Here is a 21,074-nt window from a genome sequence, read left to right on the forward strand (position 1 = left end):
ACTGGTCAACCGATTTGAATACAAACTTAAATACATATGAGAGTGTTAACGCCGACATCTCACTAACAAAACAAGCAGTAGAAAAAAAATGAGTTCACACAGTAAACATGAAAAAATAACGTTATTTTCACTAGAATTGTTTTTTATTTCAAATTAACATAACACATATACAAATAGCTGATTAAAATACAAGTGACGAGAGCGCGATTTTAATAAATGCAAATTAATGCACATGAGGAGTTTACTTTTACATCTTACAAAAAACAACAGAAAATCACCTTTTCCACACTAAATCAAAGTGAGCGTTTTAATTCAGTACAAACATTGAAAACCTTAAGAAATTAAAAAATACTTCTAGCCAAAAAGTATTTTTCTAATTCATATTAAGACAAATGCAAATCAGCTCATTAAAATACAGCGACTGATTTTAATAAATGCAAATGAGGAGTTAACGCCGCCATCTTGCTAATCAAACACAAACAACACAAAACCGCTCGATACTCACTAGCTGAAACTCAGGAACGTCCAGTTTTAAATCCGCAACGATTCCGTGATGTGGTATAACGATACCATTAAAAAATAACCCAAAAAAAGAACAAAAACTCAATAAAATCGGGAAAACGCCATTCACAAACCCCACCTCCCCATTTCAGCAGAACTTCCGGAAGGAGACATTATGGGGGCGGGGCTTATTTAAATATGTGAATCTCAGCCAATCACAATCCATGACGCCACGAATCAAACCACGCCTGTTGATAGCAGTGGGTGGGGCTGCACCGCCCTCATGCGTTTGGAGGACGAAATACAAATTAGTTTAATTGTGAAGCCACTGCCTATATATTGAATATTAATAAAGGATTTTGGTGGGCAGAGCCGCGAATAATGTCGTCTCGCCTGTTTATTGGTCACTTTGGGCTCCAGGTCCTATAAATTCTGACCCACCTGATTATCCTCCTTACGCGCGAGAGCCGGGCAAGACAGACAGCGGTAAGTAACTCGTTCAAACGCTTTTCAACCTTTACTGCTCTGTGCATTTAAACCTGTATTAGGTCATTGTTTTACGATAATTTTCTACTCTTTTACAATTTATTTCTTCTTTTTTTCCCTGTGCTGCGCTTCCAGTTGTCTGCAGAATCCTGTGAATGTTCGCTCCTACTATGTGCTCCTCACTACCGCTCTTAAAATGTGCGTCTAACTTCAGACTAACAGACTCTTTTTTTCAGTTTTGTGGTCTAAATCACATGTTCAGTCAGTCTGCCGGGACCATGTACGAGTCGAGAGGTAAGTTTCAGTGTTTTCTCTGCATCTCGTTTCTCTCCAGCTCTTTCAGTCCGGAGCTCGGCCAGGACTCGCGGCCCCAGTGACAGTGAGGGAGAGTTTTACTGCCTGCCGCTCTGGTATCGACAACATGTCGGGTAAGAACCGGGGAATGGTGTCAGACAGACGGGGCGCTGCTTTCACAGCCCGGGTCAGCTCTCTTGGGCAACTCACTGGTACCCTGGCTTGACCAAGAGGAGCGGGCTGTCGGGCTGTGGGAGCAGCTGTCTGCAGAGCCGCGGATACAGACCGTGTACCTGGCTCTGCCGTCTGTAGCTGCAGGCTGCCCTCTGGTGGCGGCTAAGAGCAACAGCGTGTGAGCTCGGGCTTCTGAAACAGTGGAGCTCACTCCACTACTTCACTGTTCAGTCCTGTACTACCGTTCTTACTCACTGGAGTGTGAAATGTACTCCAACACAGCTCGATTTTGAGTTTTAATGACTGTACTTGTCTGTCATTCCAGCTTTCAACAAAGGCTTTGACTTCACCTCCAGCCTGGTTCCACTTTCACCTTCAGCTCCCTCCCTGCTGCCTCCTGCTGCTCCTCCCTCTACTGAGGACTGAGACTGTGAAGAGTCAGAATCTGGCTCTGGGATTGACAGGGTGAGTTGGTTTAGATCTCTGTACCCTGACATCACACTGACACCCCTTCACTACAGCTGCAGCAGTGTCACAGTCTAGATCTCGTCACACTTTCCTTTACTTCTTCCTCTGTCACTAATGTTCCTGATCTTTTCAAATAAAGGCTGATAATTCACAGTGATCTCTGACCATCACAGGAATCCTGAGTGTCTTCAGGTCCTCCTCTGAGTTCAGATGCTGATGGCATGTCCACTCCCTAACCCCACTACTAACCCCACTCCTCACTCTTCTACATGTGATCAACATCCCAGCTCAGAGGAGGAGCTGAAGACACTCAGGATTCCTGTGATGGTCAGAGATCACTGTGAATTATCAGCCTCTATTTGAAAAGATCAGGAACATTATTGACAGAGGAAGAAGTAAAGGAAAGTATGAAGAGATCTAGACTGTGACACTGCTGCAGCTGTAGTGAAGGAGTGTCAGTGTGATGTCAGGGTACAGAGATCTAAAGTGTGAGGAAGTGTTCTGGCACAGCCTGACCTATTTTAATGAGTTTACATCTCTCTTTCCAGATTTCAACAAAGTCACTGAATTCAGTCCAGCCTGGTTCCAGTCTGTCAACATGTGATGAATAAACACCTTCAGCTCCCTCCCTGCTGCCTCCTGCTGCTCCTCTCTCTCACTGAGGAATGAGACTGTGAAGAGTCAGAATCTGGCTCTGGGATTGACGGGGTGAGTTGGTTTAGATCTCTGTACCCTGACATCACACTGAGTCTCCTTCACTACAGCTGCAGCACTGAAGTCCCTGGTGTTGATCTCCTGGAAATCTCACATGTACAGCTCCTCTCTCCCAGTCTGTAACTGTCTAGAGCTCCATCTTCTGTAGCTGCTTTACCTGTATCTCTGTCACCACTAGCCTCCTGTTGCTACATTAGTCTGTCTCTCCCACTGCAGAGCAGTCTGCACTCTGCTTCAGGAGTGGACAGTGACTGGGGAATTAGACTCTCTGCCTGTCCTCATCTCTCTCTGTCTAGTCTTCATGTCCACCAGTGAGTGTCTGCTCCTCTCCTGTATCTGTCCTTCCTGTTGGTTTTGATCTAGAGCTCTGCCTGGATGTGCTGACTTGTGCTCTGCTGTGTCTCTTCAGAACTGACTGCGTCTCCCCCTGCCCTCTCTCTGCACTGTCCTGCCTCTCTCCTTCTCTGCCTGCTGCTCTGTGTGTGAAGTGTGTTACTGGCACCCCAGCTCTGCCTTTCACACACACTATTCAAGAAGGTTTGCTCTTCAGGGTTCAAGTCTATTTATGTTGAGTGTTTATTTATCACAGGTTGACAGACTGGAACCAGGCTGGAGTGAATTCACAAGCTTTGTTGAAAACTGAAAAGAGAGACTCATGTCCCCCAAGTCTCCAGGTGAGCTCTGCACAATTTCTCCTATTTCCTACAGCAGCTTCTCCCAATAACACCTCTGCAACCCCACAGTTAGAACTAAATCTCACACTTGTCACTTTGTTGAAACATGAATTGTATTGTAGTTTTACATTTGTGATCTTTATTGTAATCAGACTGAATGCCCCGGTAAAACTCATCAGTGTGTTTCTGCTCAACACATTTTACTGCCACACTGGGCATCTCTTTCTATCTCAGTGTATTATTTTACAGTAGACTGAGCTCTAATTCAGTGATGTACAGATCTCATCTAAACTTTAGAAGAGACTGTAGAGGAAAGTGTCCTGCTCTCTGCCTGTCCAGACACCTTCAGCACAGCCTCCCAGTGATACTCATTCACACTGTGGAAGTGTTTCAGCCTGTGTGACTCTGCACCTGGAACTGTTGTCTGTAGTGTCACAATCTAGATCTCTTTATGCTTTCATTTGCTTCCTCCTCTCACTGTCACTAATCATTTCAAATAAAGGCTGGATACTTCACAGTGATCTCTGTCCATCACAGGAATCCTGAGTGTCTTCAGCTCCTCCTCTGAGTTCAGATGCTGATGGCATGTCCACTCCCTAACCCCACTACTAACCCCACTCCTCACTCTTCTACATGTGATCATCATCCCAGCTCAGAGGAGGAGCTGAAGACACTCAGGATTCCTACATATTCTACAGTGGGGATCACGTTTGTTGTTTACTGTATCAGAGCTCAGACTGCTGCACAGTCATACACTGAGACTGAGAGAGATCCCCTGTGTGACAGAAATCAATCGTTTCAAGTTGAAAATTAAATATGATATGGTCAGATGATAGTATGTGTAATCTCTAATAGCCTTAAACCCATCTGGAACCCTGATTCTTTCTCTTAGGTACATGATCGGTGTCAGAACTCGAAGGGAGCAGAAAACACAATGAGATGTTATTATCTGAGCATTCGGTCACAAGACATTACAGATTTGTAATGTCTAATAAAGGTCTAATATGTTAACAGGAAGTGAGAAATGTGAGTTTTAGTTCTTTCTTTCTGTACTAATCACACATCTCCCCCTTCAGCTATCTGTGTATGCAAGATCTCTATTACTGCAGCTTCGCATTAGAGAATCACATAACAAACACTAATTTCACTGACTCTTCTCTGGCTTCTTTCTCTCCAGAGGAATAGTTCCTTGTTTGTTGGCTGCAAAGGACCACTGCACAGCTCCCCACTCCAACATCTACACACTAACTCCTTGTTTTCTTGTTTCTGCTCGTCTCACTGTCCGGGCTCCAGTGTCTTTTTCTTCATCTCCATTTTTCCTTCTTAAATCCCTCCCCCCACTGCCTGTACCTGGCTGAAGATCTGCCTGTATCCCCTCCTGTCAGCTTCTACACGATCTTCCACCTGACGTCAGCCTACAGCCTGAAACCCTGCAGCTGCTCCTCGTTCTGTTTCCTTCTGGATTCTTTGTATCTCCTGTTTACCTCCGTCTCCCTCTCCACACTGTTAATATAACCTCCATCAGCCCTCGACAGTCCAGCCCACAAACACACTGTACTGAGCACACCAGCACCAACATGAGCTCTCATATCGTCTGTTAGAGTTTCATCCTGTCTCTCTCTAGCTTTGTCTACCTCTGCTCAGCTCCTCTGTGTAAAATAAAGGGGTTCTCCTCACTATCGTGTGAGCCACTGTTCTTATCTTTATCTTTATTTATTTTCAAATTCATTCTGTATATTTAGAGATGTACATCCTTAATCCCCAAAATAAGTTAAATTCAAGAGCTTTGATTTCACTTAATTTTGTTTTCATTTATGAAATTCTTAACCTTTTGGTTGCTTTCAATGAATACTTGTGCTTGATGTACAAACAGATTTCAGTCTACAACTGTCCTTGGTGCTTTGAGTTACTTATTTAGGTTCTACAATCACTGCAGCTGTGTGACTAAAGGGAACTGCAGTAAAGCCTCAGTTGAACATACACAAAATCTGCTAAAGGGGATTTTTCTGTGTAAAATAAGAAATATTTGATTGAACACTAGGCAGATTTCTTATGATGGGTGTTACTTGTTTCCTGTGCTGTAGCTTATTGTATACAGTATAATTACAATGCATTAAATAGTTTGTGTATTTATGATAAAGCACAGCAACAATTTTCATTTGCTGTTGATTGTAATTAAGTCCAAATATTCAGGAACCATACTGTAAACTGTATCTAGTATGTTTTGTTTTCTCATATAATGGTTCTTTTTAGGATTAAAAATCTTTTGTGATTAATGGACATTGGAAAATAACAAACACCCCTTCGTTACTCCAGGGTTCCCTTTCATACTTTAAGATAATTCAAGATTTATTGTATAAAGTTTCTGATCTTTTGGCTGTTATTCAACAGGTTTCAAGATTACAGTCTGTCTTCAAATATGACTTCTAATTTGTTAATTTATTATTCTGACTTGACAAGGCTTCTCATTAAATGTTAACAGACTGAACATTATTTAATGTTCTTGTTTTCAGACCTGTCTATGCTGTATTATTGTGAAGGCTATTTTATTGTTCTGCTCATATGAAACGTTTCTCGTGTCTGAATGTGATCTTGTCCTGCTCTCAGCCCCTCTTGCCCCTCTCTGTCAGCTCCTGTCCTCCTTTCAGGATGTTCACCTTCCCTCCTGCACTGCTGTCACCCTGAGCTCCCAGACACAGGCGCTCTTACCTCCCTCCCTGTCCAGCCAGAGTCTGCTCCTCTTCTCCGTGAGCAGGCACACAGTCTGCCTCTTCCTTTCCTTGCTCATCCCAGCACGGACATTCCTGATTCCTGGAGAAGACGGCACAGGGGAAAGACTGGAAAGGCTGCTGCTGGAAGAGGTGTTGGATCAGTAGGCGACTCTTCCCTCTGAATCAGACTCTCCAAACCAAAGACCCAGTGCAGTGACAGGGGTCCCTGTCTTCCTTCAGATACCCTTACTGTGAATTAGTGTCTCGCAAAAGTATTCACACCCTACTGATGATGTCTATGTGCGTTGAATTAGAAGTGTATAGAATTGTAATGTGCTTATGTTAAAGAAGAGTTCAAACTGAACTTTTTAAATGGTGAAAAGGTGTTAAATGTCAACAAAAACTGCAAAATAAAAATCTTGATTACAGAAGCACTCACCTCCTGAGTCAATAAATGTTTGAAGCCCCTTTGGCAGCAGTTACAGCCACAAGTCTCTCGGGATGAGTCTGTACACCCCAGGACACTGGAGTTTGTGGTCACTCATCTCCGCACACTGACTCAGGCTCTGCCAGGGCCACTCCAGTGCAGATCTGGCCCTGTGCTGTGGGTCTCAATCCTGCTGAAAGTTGATTTTTATTCCAGTTTCAGGTTTTTGGCAGATAAAAGCAGGTTCTGAAGTGCCTGTAATTTTCTCCAACCATTTCCCCGTCAATCCTGACTTGACCAAACACTAAGCACTGGGTTTTCTAACATATGAGGTGATTAAATAAAGTTTTTTTTTGCTTTGTGAAACTTACAACCATCATTGAGGTGGTTTGAAATCACCTTATGCTTCAGGGTTGAATATTGAGTTGAAATTCACTGCCTGTCTGGGAGACTTTACAGAGACAGGAGTGATGAGTCTGAAATTGTAAACCACCACTCTTGCAGACAGAGGTCAATCAGGCAACTGTGTGATACGAGTGTTATTTCAGAAAAGAGGACAAGAGCATCACTTTGTTAATTCACCTAAATTAGTTATCATAGAAACAGGTCTCGCACGTGCACCAGAACCTCTTTATTTTAAACATCCGAACTGCTCGCTGTAGCAGACAGCTGACAGGAGTGGCGATCATGGATTTATATTCTGAGAAATCAGCCTCTGTGCTGATATTTTTAATATCATACATGAAAGACTGAAGTAAGAAAAACTCATCCTCAAAACAGTGGCATTAAACTCCTATTCTCTCTCAGTACGGCGACTCCACAGTCCAAACTATCCCAGAATACTGATCTGTTTATACAGGTAAGAGGTTGACATAACTTACGGAGACGTGATCAACCAGCACCCCAGAGAACTGGTTTCTGAGCCGGTGTCATTTCATCACCTTCAGATACAACACGGATTGAAATAAATACAATTTCAAACAAATCTCAAATGCGTTTATAAAGCAAATGTTTAAAGAGCTGAATGAAATTCTAGGAAAGTGTTTGGAAATGATTTAATCCAGTGCAGTAAAACCGAGTATGAAACACGGGAGAAATGTGGAGAACTCGCTCTGACCTTTATACAACACCAGCGATCAGAGCCACAGAGCCGGACATCTAATTCTGCTTCGTGAACAGATCAGCCTGTCTGACATCTGGACCGTCCTGATTAGAACCCGATTGTAGTGGATTTCCTAAAAGAAGAGTTTCCTGTTATAACTATTGGTGTGCTATTATTTCAATTCTTTGTTCAATACTGTGAAACATCAGTACTGTATATCCATGGCCTGTACTCCTCAACGTATCGGCACACTGCAGCCACAAGCTGAAACTGCAGTTTTAAATATATTCAAAGAAATTAAAGAAACCAAGAATATATCTGATGGTTTAAATACATTCTCTGCTGCAGTGCTGCTCACATCTCACACAGATGGCATTGTCTACGGAACAGACTCTGAGCTCTTAAATGAAATCAGTCAGATTCTCTCGGACGTCTCCTGATCGTGGCCACATGAGGACAGAAGGAGCTTCTCTGTAAGAGACACTGAGTGTCACCAGCTGAAACACTGGAGGGCAGCTTCTACTGCACAGACTGAGACCCCCAGCAGCCTCATGTACCAGCGTTACTAAAGTGCCTTTTAACAGCCACATAGCTGGGGAAATGGAGGGATGAGTGATTTGGACAAAAACACAACTACCAGTTGCTTTAAAGTTCAGTTTTTAATTGTTCTCTGCCTCTGGACACAGGCAGCAGAATCAGGACTAAACAGAAATCCTGGATTAAAAGAAATGACTGTTTTCACAGCAGCTCACCAGAGAAGTCAATCATTCAGCCCCATTAACAGAAACATCTCTCAGCCGAATCTTACTTGACAGCACTGAGATACAGTGTTTAAAATACAACAATGCCAACTCTATTCAGAGAATTTAAATTATTTCAACATTAAACATATTCAGAAAAAATAATTAGACCACTAAACCCATCGTTCTTGTTTTGTAATTAAGAACCCAAACTCAGCTGCTTTTTGAGCTCAGAGTTGAGATCAATGCAATGAAATGTTCCTGTTAAAGCCCCTCATAGACCCAGGTTTATAATAAGTTGTTTCTTTCTTCTAATTATGTTGCTTGACATCTGAGTCATTAAAGCAATGCATTGAGAGGGGGAAATTGTATTTGCACTGTGGATTTGAAATCATGAGTGGGTTTGAAAACAAGAGTGTGCCTGTGGACACAGTTTGTCCTGGAAAATAAAATACAGACATCACCAGTGTGCAGGTCCTACTGAGTGACAATAAACACAGCTGGGGATCATACCTGCTGTGGCCCCACACTTCCTGAACACCTACATCTCAAACACAGGAGACCTTACAGCACTGTCAGGGCTCAGAACACTGAGCTGCTCACTGACAGAGACTCCAGTGGGACTGAAGGCAAGAGGAGACTTTCTCATCACTAAACTAGAACACAGAGCTGCAGAGTGCTTCACACTCCACCTCTCACCTGACACAATCATTTGTTCAGGGATGAAAAGTATCGAATAACTGAAAACGTTTGACATTTCACTGTATTATTATTTATTTGCTTAGAGAATATTGTTACCAAAGAACAACATACAACTCCACAGTGTTAGTAAATTCAGTGAATAAATAAAACAGAACTCGCAACACTGCCACCAAAACACAACAAATCACAAACTTACAACACATCAGCAGAAATAAATCACCTCCCAGCTCCTGGCGCTGCCTGAAGACCTGATGGCTGAGCGAGACACCTCTTGTCCACCTTCCTGAGAGAAGACTGGAGGTCACGCAGGTCCTGTGTCTCTTCCTGTCAAAAATACACAAGAGGAACAATTACTTTCAAGTACAGACAACAGACAAAAAGTCTTTTGTTCTGCCAAGAGACTTCTGCCAATAACAAAACAAACTCTCGATCTTTAACATCTTACAGTTCTCAAATACAAAACCAATGATCAAACTGAGAGTGTTACATTTAAAACAAATATGAATAGCTTGACTCCAATACCTCTTGGGTTCTTGAGTCAAAGGCAAGTTGTAACTCATGTCTGACGTGAGCTGGAACAGTGTTGGCACAGCGAATCATCCCTCAGCCAGCAGAATGAACACAACTAATACAACTCTGCCTCTATACATCACAGAATAAGGGCAGCAAATGCTGTAGTTCTACCTACCTGTAAAGACCAGGGTCACAGTTTCAGCTTGTGCTGCTTCTTGCTATAATTAGAAATTGTATATCAACAACATGGATGGTCCATCAGTGCTCTGTGTCAGGAGACTGTGGCTCATGGTGTCTCCAGAGGAGGAGCTGGTCCAGCTGTGCTCTGTGTCAGGAGACTGTGGCTCACAGTGTCTCCAGAGGAGGAGCTGGTCCAGCTGTGCTCTGTGTCAGGAGACTGTGGCTCACAGTGTCTCCAGAGGAGGAGCTGGTCCAGCTGTGCTCTGTGTCAGGAGAGTGAGGCTCACAGTGTCTCCAGAGGAGGAGCTGGTCCAGCTGTGCTCTGTGTCAGGAGAGTGAGGCTCACAGTGTCTCCAGAGGAGGAGCTGGTCCAGCTGTGCTCTGTGTCAGGAGAGTGAGACTCACAGTGTCTCCAGAGGAGGTGATGGTCCAGCAGTGCTCTGTGTCAGGAGACTGTGACTCACGGTGTCTCCAGAGGAGGAGCTGGTCCAGCTGTGCTCTGTGTCAGGGGACAGTGGCTCACAGTGTCTCCAGAGGAGGAGCTGGTCCGGCTGTGCTCTGTGTCAGGAGACTGTGGCTCACAGTGTCTCCAGAGGAGGTGATGGTCCAGCAGTGCTCTGTGTCAGGGGACAGTGGCTGACATTGTCTCCAGAGGAGGAGCTGGTCCGGCTGTGCTCTGTGTCAGGAGACAGTGGCTCACAGTGTCTCCAGAGGAGGAGCTGGTCCAGCTGTGCTCTGTGTCAGGGGACAGTGGCTCACAGTGTCTCCAGAGGAGGAGCTGGTCCAGCTGTGCTCTGTGTCAGGAGACTGTGGCTCACAGTGTCTCCAGAGGAGGTGATGGTCCAGCTGTGCTCTGTGTCAGGAGACTGTGGCTCACGGTGTCTCCAGAGGAGGAGCTGGTCCAGCTGTGCTCTGTGTCAGGGGACAGTGGCTCACAGTGTCTCCAGAGGAGGAGCTGGTCCAGCTGTGCTCTGTGTCAGGAGACTGTGGCTCACAGTGTCTCCAGAGGAGGAGCTGGTCCAGCTGTGCGCTGTGTCAGGAGAGTGCAGCATTTCCATAGCCTCCCAGCCCTAATAATCTGGTTTAGATTATTTCTGTTGCTTAAAATATTATTAAACCTATGCTTTTTATTAACCCCCACGCACACACACACAGAAAATAATCATGTCTAATTTCCCTGGGTCACAATCTCAGATACACTATAAGATAAGGCCAGATCTTAAAGAGAGATTCTCTCCCCATTGTTACTCTCCTCAGTGGAAATGGGAAATCGGTTATGCCAACTCTTAACAGTTTGTAAAACATAAAATTCCAAACTTTTAATGCCTATTCTTTGGACTTAGGACAGGCTGACTTACATTCCCAGACAAAAAAAATAAATTACTACACACACTTTAACATCCTAGATTAGCACAGAAGCACCATAAAGAGCACTAGAGGCAATTCTTGACTCACACTCAAATGTGCGGATTAGAAAGATATTCTGGTGGCTGTGGGGCCCTGGGCAGTCACTCTGCCTGGGACCACTGGGCAATCTGAGGCCCACAGACCTCTCACTACAAAGACACAGCTGTGACTGCGGAGCTCCTGCTTGTCTGTGCGTTTTTAACATCCACCCTGCCGCATGACTGCACAGACAAGGACATGATCAAAATCAGAGCACGATTCCGCAGTCTGACGGCGAAACAGATTTCCCGTCGCTAAAGTGTGGGAAGAGAAGAAGACAAAAACCTCTCTGTGTCAAAATTTCACACGTCACGCAGCAACCTGCAGGATCCAAACCAGCCCAGGGCAGCTCTCAGATATCAGAGAGGACTGCTGGTTGGTGTTTGTTGGCAGCTGGGCTCTGTGTTATAAGGCTGAAAAGAGCTCAAGACCCTCACCGGCAAGTAACAGGATTTTTTCTGTTCTGGGGAGCTTTGCAATGACTGATACTGTGTCCAGAACTTATGTCAGAGAAGAAAGAAATTGCCTGATGTGATTATTCGCAATGCAGCTAAAGACTTCACAAAATCCCCGGCAAAATGCAAGTCTTAGCAATAAAATATGTATGTCAGATATACAAGGACTCAAAGCCTCATAATACTTAATAAATAGTTGAACCTGAGCACAAGAGCTGCACATTCTCACAGGTAGATTTGCATATGAGGGTGTTTAACACCGAGTTGGCTGTGCGTTTGGGTTATTTTAGACTGAGCTCTCTCTTAAAAAGTGAGGAGACGCACATGGAAAATACATGAAGATAAAATATACTAATGTCTCACTGCAAAGTCCACAGGGCACACCACCCCACACAGGGATCTTCAACACTGCGCTGGGGCAAACAGAGAAGAGTCCAGATGAACGGGTTTGACGCAGTGATTTAAGAGCTGGGGTAGAGCCCTCTGACCTCTAACACCCACAAGGAACAGGGAGCTGGAACACCCAGGATAATCACTGTTCTCACTGTAATACCCTGGAACTGTGCTGCAGGACAAGAGCTAATCATCCCCATGAGGAACACATTTACCTGCCTGCCTACAGTGAAAACAGCCTGGAGAATACATTGTATATGACTGGAGAAAGCCCTTCGAACTCCAATAGACACCAGTGCAGATGAATGAGAGGGGAGACTCCTTTTTCCTGGAATTGTGCCCCTGGATAATAATAATAATAATAATAATAATAATAATAATAATAATAATAATTCTTACACTTATATAGCGCTTTTCTGGACACTCCACTCAAAGCGCTTTACAGGTAATGGGGACTCCCCTCCACCAATACCAATGTGCAGCATCCACCTGGATAAAACTATCGTGCTGTAATTCAGAATACCTGTACTTATCGGGAAAGAGAGAACTGATTTGGTGATTAAAGTGCTGAGGCAGAGCCTTTTAAATCTAATAGCCACAGGAACAGTGTGGTCACTGCTTTCACTGGAGCTGTGCTGCAGATCGAGAGTAAATCATCTTCATGAGGAACATACTAACCTGTCAGGCTACTGGGAGAGGGAGGAGGGAACTCAGTTGATCTGGCAGCCCAGTATGTGATCTCCTGTCCCAGCCTGAGGAACAGTGAGTCTGTCTCCCAATAATGCTCCAGCCACCTATGTCTTTGTCTTTGTTGTAAATGTCTGTAACATGTCTGTAGATTTTATTTTACTTCTATTTTTTGTTTTGTTCCATGTTAACTTTATTATTTTTATTTGCTTTGGCAACACTGATTGTACCCATCGGTCATGCTAATAAAGCACCTTGAATTGAATTGTCTGAATTTTTTAGGGCTGGGGAAAGGTTCAGAATATTTATGTTGCTTATATTATCAAACCTGCGCTTCTATCTAACCCTGGTAGCATTCCGACAGAAAATTGTTATTTTTAAGGAATACAAAAATGTATTAAAATAAAATAGTTTCAGACTAAAATCTGCCAGCCATTCCAGGCGTTACCCAGTCCCCAGATCGAAAGGACCGGAAACGACACACAACTCCTTAACAGCAAAACACATTCAAGTACGAGAGAAAACCCTTGAAATATCTTCCGTTTAAAACGGTTACAATCCATATAATGACACCGCTCTTTTCTCGAACAGCGGAACTACATCTCTCTCCCTGCGCCCTCGGCACCATTTCAGACAGATTTTAAAAGTCCTTTAACCTCCGCGTTGTTTACTATTGGTTAATGAGAAGTTAAGATAAGATCACTTTATTAGCCATATACAATTTCTTGCATGAGGAATGTGTCTTTTCGCATAATGACGCGACACTAAGAAGAGCTATTAAACAGACAGCAGAAATAATTATTTAACTCACCCGAGATGCACAGTTTAAATCGTGCATTTTTTGTGGACTGCTGTTCTTATTTTACAGACAATTGCTTTGTTTTCCAGGCTAACGTGCCCTGTTGTCGATGTTTCCTCTCAGCGCCGCGATCACGAGTCCGGCCCTCCTGCTCCCTCTGCTGGACACTCGTGGTCTCTGCACCCAGGAGCTCTGCCCTGCCTGGGCTGTAACCTTACAAACGGGGAGACTTTTCTATCGGACCGGTAACTGTTTCTAAATCAAAGGAGCTGCTTTTTCTCTGTCAGACCCAGACAGGATCTTGGTATGTAATTATTTCAACTGAAATTCTATTCAAACGTTTTGCAGAGTCTTCTCAACACAGTGTCAGATTGACGCTTATCTGTTATTGTATCGTTGTCCTCTATGTTAAAGGTTAGTATGATTAGACTTCAGTTTAGGATAAACAGCAACTTAAAAAATAAAAAAAATAAGATACATAATGTCTCCAGTCAACAAGAACCGAAATAATTGTTTCAGGTCAGAAACGGAGGTTATTTTCATGCAGGTTGGACTGCTTAAAAGCGCTGACACGTATCTCCATTTCGATGCAGTTTAAACAAACGAAGAACAGAAAAGTGAAACTTGCGAGCGGACCTGGGTGAGACACGAGCCGCCTCCTCTCTAACTCGCGCAGCAGCAGAAACTGCACATTAACCTCTTCCCTGCTGGAGAGGCACGAACTGCACTCATTTTAGTTACTCCCTATTAAATAACCATTACAACCCATACTTCTTCAAAAAAATTACATGTATTTCTTATATTACAGAAACACAACGATCTTCAGAGAGCCTGAAGAGACTTATTTTCCATGAAAGGATTGTGTGTATATAAAATATTGGATCTGATACCATCAATATCTAATGAAAGCTTTCAGCTGTAACATACCGCTTAAGGTCGGGTTTCATGACTGAAGATGAATATTTGTTAAGTCTACGTGTTGGAGCCGCGCTCCTCTGCTGCAGTATATCGGCTATATGTACTAATTAGACAATGAAGATCTAATAAATCAGTGTTTATTAAGAATATAAGGGGCCCAAAATCAGAAACGTAAACAAAAAAAAAAAGCGATCATTGCTCTTTTCTCGAGTCTGTGGGCGGCTCTTAAAAGAGCCTTTGGGTTCGCTGATCCGGGACGGGCGGGCCGGGTTTACTTGGAGCTGGTGTACTTGGTGACGGCCTTGGTGCCCTCGGACACGGCGTGCTTGGCCAGCTCTCCGGGCAGCAGCAGGCGCACGGCGGTCTGGATCTCCCGGGAGGTGATGGTGGAGCGCTTGTTGTAGTGCGCCAGGCGGGAGGCCTCGCCGGCGATGCGCTCGAAGATGTCGCTGACGAACGAGTTCATGATGCCCATGGCCTTCGACGAGATGCCGGTGTCCGGGTGCACCTGCTTCAGCACCTTGTACACGTAGATGGCGTAGCTCTCCTTCCTGGTCTTTCTGCGCTTCTTGCCGCCCTTCCCGGCCGTCTTGGTCACGGCTTTCTTGGAGCCCTTCTTGGGAGCGGATTTCGCTGGTTCAGGCATCTTCACAAACACACGGTGCAGACAATAATGAAGCTCACGCGTCTTACAGCCATATTTATAGCGGCCGCATGCAAATCAGCTCGCTCAGCTCAGAAGGCGGCTCATTGGTCAGCGAGAGAGCTGCTCTCCTATTGGCTGCGCTCTGCGCCAATGAAATTCAAACGGCTGAGCGCCTGAGCCGCTCGCTCTGACTCCAGGCGCCTCTCTCTCCCCTCCGCCCGCGCACTCAGGAACAAAGGGCCGTGTGATCCGTTTAGCACAACGTGCAGATTTATTGAAATCCCGCTCTCATTCCGCTTATGTCCCCTACCCTAGAAAAAATGTGATCGGCGTAAAATGTGCGATTTGTGCAAACTTGGAGTCAAAAGGACTCTTGCAAGGACTCTATTGCAATTTTCTACCATTTTGAACACGTCTAATAAGCGCTCTTAAGATGAAAATGTCTTCAATGATAGAAACGCAAAGCATGTAGGAATGCGAGTGAGGGGGATGAAAACTATGGGCAGAAAAACGTGTTTCATCCCGTAACGCTATTTTATTAATTTGTTTAGACTCACAAACAGCTCGCTCTGTACCGCGCATTAAGGTAGGATAGTCAACCTATTCTGCGATTACATTTCGAGCTGGATCTTCAAAGTACAGCTTCATTCCACACACAAGCACAAAGATTTCAGCTCTTTTCTGAAAAGGTGGGTGGCTCTTAAAAGAGCCTTTGGGTTGATACGTCGGGGTCCAGTCCGGTAGGGAAGCTCCGCTCCTGTTTAGCCGCCGAAGCCGTACAGGGTGCGGCCCTGGCGCTTCAGCGCGTACACCACGTCCATGGCGGTGACGGTCTTCCTCTTGGCGTGCTCGGTGTAGGTGACGGCGTCGCGGATGACGTTCTCCAGGAACACCTTCAGCACCCCGCGGGTCTCCTCGTAGATCAGCCCGGAGATCCGCTTCACTCCCCCACGGCGAGCCAGGCGGCGGATGGCGGGCTTGGTGATTCCCTGGATGTTGTCGCGGAGAACCTTGCGGTGACGCTTAGCGCCTCCTTTCCCGAGTCCCTTTCCGCCTTTGCCTCTCCCGGACATCTTCAAGTTACCAGCTCTGAACACGACACACACTGCTGGGCTGCAGCCGCGGCGCTTCTCTTTTCAAGCCTGAGAGCGGACCTGCTTGAGACAGGAGGCGCGCTGACACACGAGCCCGCCTCCTCTCCGACCGCGGCAGCAGCCCAGACTGCACAGGAACCTCTTCCCTGCCGGAGAGCTCTCCACCACAGCAACTTTAAACAGGCTACACTTCGAAATTGTCATGATTACTTCCCTAACCAACGGCATTGTAGGATTGTGCAAATTCTCCCCACGTGGTTTGAATGCTTGAACCTGGACTCGAGAAAAGCCCAGTCTTATCGAGCGCTAGCAATACAGGATAGTCGGTGCTGCAGCACGTTTTTGACTTACAGGATAAAACTGTAGAGCAAAGGAAACCTAAACCCATACCATACCGACAGCATTAAGAAATGTGTCAATACCGAACCCACGTATCTAGGAAGAACGATATCGAATTCAGAATCCATTGCACATGTGAGGTGCTCTTTTCTGAACCAAAACGCCCCATACGGAACAGAAAATACAACATACTACGGTGTATGGATTATGAACTGTACTCAGACTTTAATCACTGTAGGAATAAATCCGTCATTCATGTTTACTCACCTACTAAACCGAGGTGCCTGAATGCCGGAAACCGAAGAATCTAAGAAATTAGGGGGGTCCATTTTATACGTGTTCAACTGTAACACATTGCAATACAGTACAGGACATCAGCAGTGAAATATTTGATCTTTTTTATATTTTTGTGGTGGCTCTTAAAAGAGCCTTTGTGTTCAAGGGGAAAGATCCTGCAGCAGGCGGTCCGTGTCTAAGCGCGCTCCCCGCCAAACCCCGAATTCGGAAAAGAAAATAAAGAGTAGCGGAAGGGCTTTTAATGCCAATCGCTCTTGTGTCATTAAAATAGTCTCATGCATTTGAACACTTTCAAATGTGGATATGAATGCTGAAAAACGAATTTAGAGCAAAAGGGGAGACGTGTGTCGCTGGTGTACTGCAGTCGTGCAGGGGGGCTTTTACACGAGGGGGCAGAAAACCGCTTCTCGGTAGGGCTTTCACTTATCAGCTAACCAAACGAGAATTGTGCCTCGTACAGACTATAATGGAATAATGTAACCCTCTCGAGTGTTGTGGTGGCTCTTAAAAGAGCCTTTGTGTTCAGGGGAAAAGATGCTGCAGCAGGCGGTCCGTGTCTAAGCGCGCTCCCCGCGGATGCGGCGGGCCAGCTGGATGTCTTTGGGCATGATGGTCACCCTCTTGGCGTGGATGGCGCACAGGTTGGTGTCCTCGAAGAGCCCCACCAGGTAAGCCTCGCTGGCCTCCTGCAGAGCCATGACGGCGGAGCTCTGGAAGCGCAGGTCGGTCTTGAAGTCCTGGGCGATCTCTCTCACCAGGCGCTGGAAGGGCAGCTTGCGGATCAGCAGCTCGGTGGACTTCTGGTAGCGGCGGATCTCCCGCAGAGCCACGGTGCCGGGCCTGTAGCGGTGGGGCTTCTTCACGCCGCCGGTGGCGGGGGCGCTCTTGCGGGCAGCCTTGGTGGCCAGCTGCTTCCTGGGCGCCTTGCCGCCGGTGGACTTGCGAGCGGTCTGCTTGGTTCTCGCCATCTTCCTCGCTGCTCTTCACAATCAGCACTGTACTGAGAGCAGCAGCCCGCACTCGGGTTTATATGCGCAGGCAGCCCCGTCCTGATTGGCTGAAGGGCCCCGGGAGCCTCTCGCTGATTGGATACTTTGAGAAGGAGCGCGCAGTTCATACACCCTCTCCGATCTTCTTTGTTTGATCAAATCAAAGTATAAAGGCGTTTTTATTCCTAGAAATCAATAACCTGTCAAGGACCTTGATTTCTTTTAACTATAATAATCCAGGACAGGAGTATACTTCCATTAAATCATGAAATAGTATAATTTACTATAACGAAGTTAAATCATGTTATAGTGTAAAAGGGCGTCCTGTGACTCAGGGGAGGAGTGTTGTGCTGAGGGACCCTGATTCCTGTTTAACTTGACAGCTCGGGGTTAAAAGCTCGTTATACAGTAATATAAATGATAAAATAATGTGAATGAAGAGAATCTTCTAACCCCCCCATCACAAGTACAATAAGGAACCCAGTTTGCTCTGCTCGTTTATAATTAAAAGGGGAAATCTACTTGAACGAACTGAACAAAGAAAATGATTGTATGAACTGTCTTGCGAGCGCAACAGAAATCGCTCGTCCACACAGCGGCTGTGATCCTGAGCCACAGACATCACTGCTAAAACCTCGGGGAAAAACACAGGCTACAACATATTCACAAATATCGGAATTATATGAATAAAAACAGAAATCGCTCTTTTCAAGAGGCTGTGGGTGGCTCTTAAAAGAGCCTTTGTTTTTCGGGTCAGTCGGAGGTCTCTGCCGGGCTGTTTACTTGCTCTTGGCCGGCTTCTCGGTCTTCTTGGGCAGCAGCACCGCCTGGATGTTGGGCAGCACGCCGCCCTGCGCGATGGTCACGCCGCCCAGCAGCTTGTTCAGCTCCTCGTCGTTGCGGACGGCCAGCTGCAGGTGCCGGGGGATGATGCGGGTCTTCTTGTTGTCCCGGGCGGCGTTGCCAGCCAGCTCCAGGATCTCGGCGGTCAGGTACTCCAGCACCGCGGCCAGATACACCGGGGCTCCGGCGCCGACCCGCTCGGCATAGTTTCCCTTGCGCAGCAGCCGGTGGACACGGCCCACAGGGAACTGCAGTCCGGCCCTGGAAGAGCGAGTCTTGGCCTTGGCTCTGGCCTTACCGCCGGTCTTTCCTCTGCCGCTCATCTTGCACTGTCAAGCTCGTCTGAAGAAAACTGCTAACAATGATCACAACTTGTCTGCCGCCCCGCTTTTGAAGAGTCGCGGCTGAACGTGATTGGATGGACGGGAACAAGCTCTGCACCCAATCAGAGATCAGTGCTGCCAAGCGGCGCTCTCGGTCTCCACCAATCAACAGGCAGGAGGGAAATTCGGACTCTGAACACAGAGCGCGGCTCTGCTGCCGAGGCCGAGTGAGAAGTTCAGTTTCAACCGTATTAGCATTATTCTCATACACAGGTATATGGAATAGCGAAATGCGATTTAGCTAGCTCTCAGACGGTAAGTGGTAAAAAAACAACAATACAGTTGCATAAGAAAAGACAGAGACAACAGGCCATGTGCAGAACAGGCGATTAGCAAAACTGCAACAGATAATGTTGAAAACACTTTGCTTAAACGGTCATTTTCATGCTTAAAAACGTATATTTTAGTGAATTTCACCACCGTCTGACTCTCAGTAACCACGCTACATTGAGTGGAATTAAGCTCCACTCCCATAAGAATCTGGATCACCCGCCTGCGAGGGCTCGATATTGAAAAGTCACCATTGTCGCTATTAGAGTGACACATCTGTCACGTTACGTCTTTTCACATGTCCGCTATAGCTGCGAGACTAGCAGTCACGAATTGCAAGTCACACACTAATGAAAACCTCCGTGCCATGTAACAGTGTAACATTTCGCCTCAACTAAATTCATTAAATGAAAAGGAGATGCAAGGAGTCACAACGCTGTTCAATGGAGATCAGGACGTTTATTTAACAAAAAGGGCCTTTTAATTCTACACCTCCTCTGCGCACCCACTCTCTACAATAGTATTTAGAATATTTACATTTGTACATTTTACCCAGTATCGCATTTCAGTATCATTTTGAAAAACTACAACCCAGTCCCTCTCCTTGTGTAAAATAATTATGTCTCCCCCCCTATCGAGCGAACCGGCGCTTTCAAGCGGTGAAAAGGGAAAGTCTGCGCTCTCTCTCGGAAGGGCTGGTGGCTCTTAGAAGAGCCTTTGGGTTTGTAGGAAATTAACTCGAGGGTCGATCGCTCACTTCTTCTTGGGAGCCGCTTTCTTAGCTTTGGCCGTCTTGGGTTTGGCCACCTTGGGCTTCGCTGCCTTGGCTTTCTTCGGGCTCTTCGCCTTCTTAGGCGCCGCTGGCTTCTTGGCCTTCTTGGGGCTCTTGGTCGCCTTCTTGGCCGCTGCGGGCTTCGCGGCTTTCTTGGGCGACTTCTTGGCGGCCGCTGGCTTCTTGGTCGCCGCCTTCTTGGGCGACTTCTTGGCGGCCGCTGGCTTCTTAGCCGCTGCGGGTTTCTTGGCCGCCGGCTTCTTGGCTTTGGCGGCGGCGGCGGCTTTCTTCACGGGCTTGGGCTTGGTCTCCGCCTGCTTCTTGTTGAGCTTGAAGGAGCCCGAGGCGCCGGTGCCCTTGGTCTGCACCAGGGTGCCCTTGGTCACCAGGCTCTTGATGGCCAGCTTGACGCGGGAGTTGTTCTTCTCCACGTCGTAGCCGCCGGCCGCCAGGGACTTCTTCAGGGCGGCCAGGGACACGCCGCTCCGCTCCTTGGAGGCGGACACGGCCTGCAGGATGAGCTCTCCCACGCTGGGGCCCGCTTTCTTGGGCTTGGCGGCGCTCTTCTTCTTGGGCGCCTTGGCCGGCGCGGCGGCGGGGGCCGGAGCGACTTCTTCTGCCATCGCTGCGTCTCTGTCTGCTGTCGGACTGTCTGCGGCTCCGCGCGCAGGCGGAACTTCAAGGCCGCATGAGAACCGTGGAGACTCAACCGCTGCTGCTGCTGCAGCTCCGCTCCGCACAGCCCGCTCGCACTTGTGTTTTCTCCCCGCACCAAACTGCCCCGTAATCCTCACAGATACACCGAATCGATGATCAAATACACGAAATACGGAGAAAACCCCCTGGTCTTTAATATGCAGTTGAGTTACAGATTTTTCTGTACGATAATTCTGACAGAATTGCCCAGAGTCCAAGAACAGCGCACACGAAAGGCGGTGCTCACCCGGCACTTCATCGTCTATTTCTAAAATAAATGTACTTAAACCGTCAGTAAAGATAAAAACAAGGTGTAAATAATACAGTCGAGACTGACGGTCATGCAACCCAATAAGAATGA

General features: G+C 46.4%; 3 protein-coding genes, 3 long non-coding RNA genes and 1 pseudogene across 8 annotated transcripts; 1 reads left to right on the forward strand and 6 right to left on the reverse strand.

Annotated features, from left to right (window-relative positions):
* The first annotated feature begins 813 nt into the window (after window positions 1-813).
* LOC148640592 (uncharacterized) lies at window positions 814-2,720 on the forward strand. 3 transcript variants are annotated; one of them, XR_015930126.1, is made up of 4 exons: window positions 814-987; window positions 1,224-1,281; window positions 1,781-1,920; window positions 2,472-2,720. It is a non-coding gene; the product is annotated as an uncharacterized LOC148640592 (long non-coding RNA). The 3 variants fall into 3 exon arrangements; XR_015930124.1 differs by lacking the exon at window positions 1,224-1,281 and adding an exon at window positions 1,322-1,415 and having other exon boundaries at window positions 815-987; window positions 2,472-2,717; XR_015930125.1 differs by lacking the exon at window positions 814-987 and having other exon boundaries at window positions 1,135-1,281; window positions 2,472-2,713.
* Window positions 2,721-4,624: 1,904 nt separating this feature from the next.
* On the reverse strand, window positions 4,625-7,461 carry LOC148640593 (uncharacterized). Its single transcript, XR_015930127.1, has 2 exons — window positions 6,462-7,461; window positions 4,625-6,122 (listed from the first exon to the last, which is right to left on the reverse strand). It is a non-coding gene; the product is annotated as an uncharacterized LOC148640593 (long non-coding RNA).
* Window positions 7,462-9,040: 1,579 nt separating this feature from the next.
* Window positions 9,041-10,129, reverse strand: LOC148640594 (uncharacterized). Its single transcript, XR_015930311.1, has 2 exons — window positions 9,682-10,129; window positions 9,041-9,317 (listed from the first exon to the last, which is right to left on the reverse strand). It is a non-coding gene; the product is annotated as an uncharacterized LOC148640594 (long non-coding RNA).
* Window positions 10,130-14,505: 4,376 nt separating this feature from the next.
* On the reverse strand, window positions 14,506-15,034 carry LOC148640595 (histone H2B 1/2). Its single transcript, XM_088619309.1, has one exon. It carries the CDS (start codon window positions 15,028-15,030, stop codon window positions 14,656-14,658), a length of 375 nt encoding a protein of 124 aa, XP_088475435.1. The 5' UTR covers window positions 15,031-15,034; the 3' UTR covers window positions 14,506-14,655.
* Window positions 15,035-17,252: 2,218 nt separating this feature from the next.
* LOC148640596 (histone H3) lies at window positions 17,253-17,873 on the reverse strand. Its single transcript, XM_088619097.1, has one exon. It carries the CDS (start codon window positions 17,726-17,728, stop codon window positions 17,318-17,320), a length of 411 nt encoding a protein of 136 aa, XP_088475223.1. The 5' UTR covers window positions 17,729-17,873; the 3' UTR covers window positions 17,253-17,317.
* A 360-nt stretch (window positions 17,874-18,233) lies between these two features.
* Window positions 18,234-18,974, reverse strand: LOC148640597 (histone H2A). Its single transcript, XM_088619305.1, has one exon. It carries the CDS (start codon window positions 18,913-18,915, stop codon window positions 18,529-18,531), a length of 387 nt encoding a protein of 128 aa, XP_088475431.1. The 5' UTR covers window positions 18,916-18,974; the 3' UTR covers window positions 18,234-18,528.
* An 844-nt stretch (window positions 18,975-19,818) lies between these two features.
* Window positions 19,819-20,686, reverse strand: LOC148640598 (histone H1 pseudogene; annotated as a pseudogene).
* Between the last annotated feature and the right edge of the window lie 388 nt (window positions 20,687-21,074).

This window comes from Lepisosteus platostomus, chromosome 25 (genome assembly GCF_059453375.1).
Source record: "Lepisosteus platostomus isolate fLepPlt1 chromosome 25, fLepPlt1.hap1, whole genome shotgun sequence".
Lineage (NCBI taxonomy): Eukaryota > Metazoa > Chordata > Actinopteri > Semionotiformes > Lepisosteidae > Lepisosteus > Lepisosteus platostomus.